Below are 6,053 nucleotides of genomic sequence, written 5' to 3'. Positions count from 1 at the left end.
TCTAGGTTCTGTGTCCTGTTGTCTTGTTACATCTGTATTTATACCAGTTGATTCCAATCCTATCAATCTCTATTCCAAAGGTTAGGGCGTTTCTTATCTCCATTCCAGGGAGTAAAGATTATGTAGCTTAAGTGTGATTGTTTGTAGTTAAAGTGATTAACTACCCGCCTGGCACTTAGTTAAGGGGTTTTATTCCCTCCCTAACTTCAGGGAAAAATCCCTACCTGGGGAAACAACCTTTCTTGGAGAGGTGACCTGAGTTAAAACACATAGCGCCAAGAAGGTGAGCAAACATATTAAGAACAGTATGCCATATATGCCAGGTCCCTTGAAACAGCAAGGATGGACCGGCTCCCGGCAGGGACTGTGCCCCAGGGGCCATGCCCACGCCAGGGACAGGGCTGGGAGCTGGCTCATCCCTCCCTGGTCCCTCGGAGCCAAGCGAAGGCCGCTTATGGCTCCTGGAAGTTTAGCAGCAGCTCAGTTGGCCCAATGTGAGGGAGGGGTGACAGTTCCTGACAAATGACTCACCAGAAATGGAAACTGGGTCACAAATCGGGCTTGGGGACACAGCTTTTGCAAGAGCAGACCTAGAGCCTAGATAAGACCCTCTACCCCAGCGGTTCTCAACCTGTGGGTCGCGTCCTCTTTGCGGGTCGAACGACCCTTTCACAGGGGTCGCCTAAGACCACCGGAAAACACATATATAATTACATATTGTTTTTGTGATTAATCACTATGCGTTAATTATGTTCAATTTGTAACAATGAAATTGGGGGTCACCACAACATGAGGAACTGTATGAAAGGGTCGCGGCATTAGGAAGGTTGAGAACCACTGCTCTACCCCATACAGCGAATGAAGGAATTGGTTACCCAACTCATGGATCACGCAGAACCACCTCAAATGGATCCAAGAACCGGGCGATCAACTCCTTCTTGCCTTTCACCATCCTCTTGCCCAGGGTCCCAAAGCCCTTGTGAAAGCCACCAATCAGAGAGCGCTTACTCAGTGAGGCCACAAGTTCAGGGCTCTCCATACATGTTCTCACTCCATCCATGAAACGCTGAACCCACTGAGCAACCCTAACACTCAGCCATTCTGTGCCTCCCGAGGGCAGCATCTCTGTCTCTCTCCAGCTGCAGGCTCCCTGCATAGCTGACTCCGCTTAGGTCTCTGGGTTATCTGCCAGTTTACAAGAAATACGTGAGCCCGTGGGTCATGTTAAATGACACCACAGAGGTGCAGTCAGCAACATCCAGGCTATGAGAAACTCCACCAGAGAAATTATCTGATTTTTCAATAAATAAATGAGGAAAAAAGTGGGAAAGGGAAGTGTAATGGATTGAAAGGGATGTAAGAAGCATATCACAAATGATTCAAACAGATCAGCTGTGAGAAGACGTGAGACAGTCAAGGAAAACCGAAGGATCTTAATATTATTAAATAATTGTTATAAATTTGTCAGAGGCGATAATGGTACTGTTGTCATCTTTTAGGCAAAAAAAAAAAAAAAAGTTCTTATCTCTGACAGAGACATACTGAAGTACTTACAGGTGAAATAATTATGTGACTGGGATTTGCTCTTAAATAGTCCAGGGGAAAAAGGGGATTAAGAAGTGGAATGCTGAGCAAACAAGACTGGCCCTGAGCTGGCAATTGCTGAAGCCTGGTGATGAGTATATTTTCTCTCATGATTGATGTTTCTCTCTCTCCCTCTCCCTTCCTCTCTAAAATCAATAAAAATATATTTTTTTAAATGTTCATAATAAAAAGTTAAAATCTTCACAGCAATCTTGGGAGGCAGGTATCATCATCCTCATTTAGGAGATGAGGAAATGGAGACTCAGAGAGGGCAAGAGACCTACCTGAGGGCACACAGCATCTAACTGGCAGAATGAGGATTCAAACGTGGGTTTTTGGCCCCCAAGGATAAAATGGAAGAACACCCGTTTCCAGCCAACCCCGAGTCCTGTAAGCACGGTCCTCTCCCAGTGGGTGGAGTCACACGGGGAAGCTCCGAGACAGACTTGGAGCCCAGGAGCCCTGGCCTGGGGAACTTTGTTGTCATTGAACCCATCTGGCTGGCCCCCTGCCATGTGTGACCTTTCAGGGCGGCTCACCACATCCCAGAGAGCATGGCCCTGGGAACACCCTTCCCCACGCTAGGCCCGGGCTACCCTTCGGGCCCACAGAGCCAGTCGGCCCCCCTGGTAACGGCCTGATGTGATTGGACTGACACTCTGGGCCACCGGGAAGCTCTGAGAGTTTATAAATGGAGACGCTCAGGTGGGAAGAGGTGTTGGGCAGTCACTCTGCAGTTGTGTGTAAGGGACGAAGGGCTGCTTTGGGGGGAAATGGGACAAACCAGTAGTCCCAAAGGCCAGCCAGGGAGGGGTGCCCTGAATGGTGGAGGCCTGCCTGCACCTGGGGAGCAGGAAGAATTCCTACTGGGGGACAATATCAGGAAACCTGGCCAGACTCCATGACTAACTGGTGAGGGCGAGGGGAGAGGGCAAAGAAGGGAGAAGCCCAAGGTTTGGAGTCCAGAGGTAGGAAGAAATCCGACGCTTTTCATAGAAATGGGCAGCTCCTGACCTGGGGGTCCAGGACCACCTGCCTTTGCCGAGGCAGGATGCAGGCTTCTAGAGGACACCTTCCTGATCCCAGTCTCAACCTCCCCCAAGTCTGGGCCAAGTCAGGCCCCTTTGTGTCAATTAGCCCAAGACATGGCTTCCTCCAAACACCTTACTGACATCTGTTGGCAGACGGGCATAATCCTCAGGTTTGGTTGGAACAAGATACTTGACTGCCCTCTGCTGGCCAAGGAGGGTGGTGAATACTCCGTCTGTGCGGGTGGCTGTGGATAGGTGTGCCCCACAGTGAACGCCTTCCCAGCTGTGCATGGAGACCCTGGGGAGTGTCTCACATCCCCCCTGCTTCCCGGGCTGGCCCTGGGCAGGATGGCACAGCGTCAGGACCCCGTCGGACCTCGGGGACAATCAGCTGCTGAGAGCGGTCCTCCCTGGCATCCAGGAGGAGGAGGCCAGGGGCCGTAGGCCAATGGGAGCATCATGGTGGCTGAAGGCCAGACCTGCCTCCAAACCTCAGGCTCAGAAAATGGTTCCCATGCAGACGCGGGAGGGTGGCCGGCTCTGCGCCTGCCAGGCCTGTGCCATCCAGGAGAGGGCGCTGTGTGGCTGCTGGAGCACAGAACGCCCTGTGAGGACCTCGCTCTCCGGGACTGGCACACGCTGGGCCTATGAGCCCGAAGTGTCTGACAGTCTCAGCCCCATCGCTATGTACTTTTTCTGATGACTCTTTTAGTCTCTCTGTTTCTTGGCTTTTCTCTCTGTCAGTCTCTGCCTCTTCTTTTCTATGCCTGGGCTTCTGCCCATCCTAAGACAGGGCTGCCTGTCTCCATTTGTCTGTCTATACAACTCCTCACAAACCTGCCTTTCTCGGTCTCACTCACCAAGGCACCCAGAAATACAAGCCTGCACATGCACCAGCATTATCCTAATCCAAAACCAGATAAAGACACCACAAAGAAAGAAAATTATAGGCCAGCATCCCTGATGGACATAGATGGGAAAATCCTCAACAAAATATTAGCAAATCGGATCCAGCAATACATTCAAAAGATAACACACCACGACCCTATGGGATTTATTCCAGGGATGCAAGGTTGGTGCAATATCAGCAAATTAATTAATGTGATACATCATATAAACAAAATGAAGGATTAAATTCATATGGTCATACCAATAGATATGATCAATAGATATCAATAGATGCAGAAAAAGCATCTGACAAAATTCAGCACCCTTTATGATAAAAACTCAGCAAAGTGGGAACAGAGGGAGCATACTTTAACATAACAAAGGCCATATATGACAAACACACATCTAACATCATACTCAATGGGGAAAAGTTAAAAGTGTTTCTCTTAATATCACAATAAGATAGGGATGTATTTAAAAAATATCTTTTCTTTTTTAAAAAATATATTTTATTAACTTCCTAGAGGAAAGAAGAGGGAGAGAGGGATAGAAACATCAATGATGAGAGAGAATCATCAATTGGCTGCCTCCTGCACACCCCCTACCGGGGATGGAGCCCACAAGCTGGCATGTGCCCTCACTGAGAATTGAACCAGGATCTCCTGGTTCATAGGTCGATGTTCAATCACTGAGCCACACCGCTGACCGGGCACCACTTTTTTTTTTTGAGAGAGAGAGAGTGAAAGGCAGGAGAGACATCGTGAGCAAGACACATCAATTGGTGAGATAGACACATCAACTGGTTGCCTTCTGCACATGCCCTGACCATCAGAAGCACATGCTCTCAACCAGAATCGAACCCGCAACCCTTCTGTCCAAGGGCCAACGCTCTAGCCAATGAGCCAAACCATTGAGCATGTCAAACTCATGCCTCGAGTTTGACATGCTTGATCTAGGGCAGTGGTTCTCAACCTTCTGGCCCTTTAAATACAGTTCCTGATGTTGTGACCCAACCATAAAATTATTTTCGTTGCTACTTCATAACTGTAATGCTGCTACTGTTATGAATCGTAGTGTAAATATCTGATATGCAAGATGGTCTTAGGCGACCCCTGTGAAAGGGTCGTTCGACAGCCAAAGGGGTCGCGACCCACAGGTTGAGAACCGCTGATCTAGGGCTTTACCACTCTTATTCAACATAGTACTGTAAGTCCTACCTAGTCACTCGATCAGACAAGAAGAGGAAATAAAAGATATCCAAATCGGAAAGAAGTAAAGTTGTCATTATTTGCAGATGACATAATACTGATATATAGAGAGAGAACCCTACAGATTCCACCAAAAGGCTACTAAAACTGATAAAGGAATCCAGTAAAGGAGCAGGATACAAAATAAATATTCAGAAATTGGTTGCATTTTTATACACCAATAATGAGCTATCAGAAAGGGCAAGCAGGGAAACTAAGAAAACAATCCCATTTACAATTGCATTAAAACATACCTAAGGCTAAATTTAACCAAGGAGGTAAAAGACCTGTACTTGAAACATTATAAAACACTGAAAAAAGAAATTGAAGAAGATATAAATAAATATATTGTGCTCATGGATAGGAAGAATTAACATCATTAAAATGTCCATACTACCCAAATCTATAGATTCAATGCAATTCTTATAAAAATACTAATGGCATACTTCACAGAACTAGAATAAATAATCCAAAAATCTATATGGAACTAAAAAAAGAGACAAACAATCCAATGAAAAAATGGGCAGAAGACCTGAACATTTCTCCAAAGAGGACGTACAATTGGCCAATTATCTTGAGAAAGAAGAACAAAGTTGGAGGAACCACACTGACTGAAATCAAACTATACTACAAAGCCATAGTAACCAAAGCAGCATAGTACAAGCATAAAAGCAGACATATAGATCCATGAAGCAGAATACAGAGCCCAGAAATAAACCCAGGCCTCTATGGTTAATTAATATTTGACAAAGGAGGCAAAAGCATACAATGGGATAAAGGCAGTCTCTTCAATAAATCGTGTTGGGAAATTGGACAGATACATGCAAAAAAATGAAACTAGACCACCTTCTTACATCATACACAAGAATGCACTCAAAATGAATTAGACAAATGTAACACTTGAAACCATAAAATTCGCCCTGACCGCTTTGGCTCAGTGGATAGAGCGTCGGCCTGCGGACTTGAGGGTCCCGGGTTCGATTCCAGTCAAGGGCATGTACCTCGGTTGCGGGCACATCCCCAGTAGGGGGTGTGCAGGAGGCAGCTGATTGATGTTTCTCTCTCATCAATGTTTCTGACTCTCTATCCCTCTCCCTTCCTCTCTGTAAAAAAAATCAATAAAATATATTTTAAAAAAAAAAGAAACCATAAAATTCTTAGAAGAAAACAGGCAGTAAAATCTCTGACATCTCTTGTTGTAAATGTTTCCCTCCATGTCCCGCATGGTTCAGGGTTCAGGATCTGGAAGAGGAGCCGCACACAAATGAAAGAGAAAAGACAAGAGATAATTTGGGGATATTGG

At 46.2% G+C, this 6,053-nt stretch overlaps 1 protein-coding gene across 1 annotated transcript in view; it reads right to left on the bottom strand.

The window, feature by feature from the left end:
• FGD2 (FYVE, RhoGEF and PH domain containing 2) overlaps nucleotides 1-6,053 on the bottom strand; it is a 27,687-nt gene that overhangs the window by 6,573 nt on the left and 15,061 nt on the right. Inside the window, exons 10-11 of the mRNA XM_014545714.1 lie at nucleotides 5,842-5,853; nucleotides 894-976 (exon numbers count right to left, since the gene is read on the bottom strand). Coding sequence (XP_014401200.1) covers nucleotides 894-976; nucleotides 5,842-5,853 — 95 coding nt within the window. The remainder of the gene's footprint in view (nucleotides 1-893; nucleotides 977-5,841; nucleotides 5,854-6,053) is intronic.

The sequence above is a fragment of the Myotis brandtii genome, unplaced genomic scaffold (assembly GCF_000412655.1).
Source record: "Myotis brandtii unplaced genomic scaffold, ASM41265v1 scaffold420, whole genome shotgun sequence".
Classification (NCBI taxonomy): Eukaryota; Metazoa; Chordata; class Mammalia; order Chiroptera; family Vespertilionidae; genus Myotis; species Myotis brandtii.
This window is presented reverse-complemented; position numbering and strand designations above follow the sequence as displayed.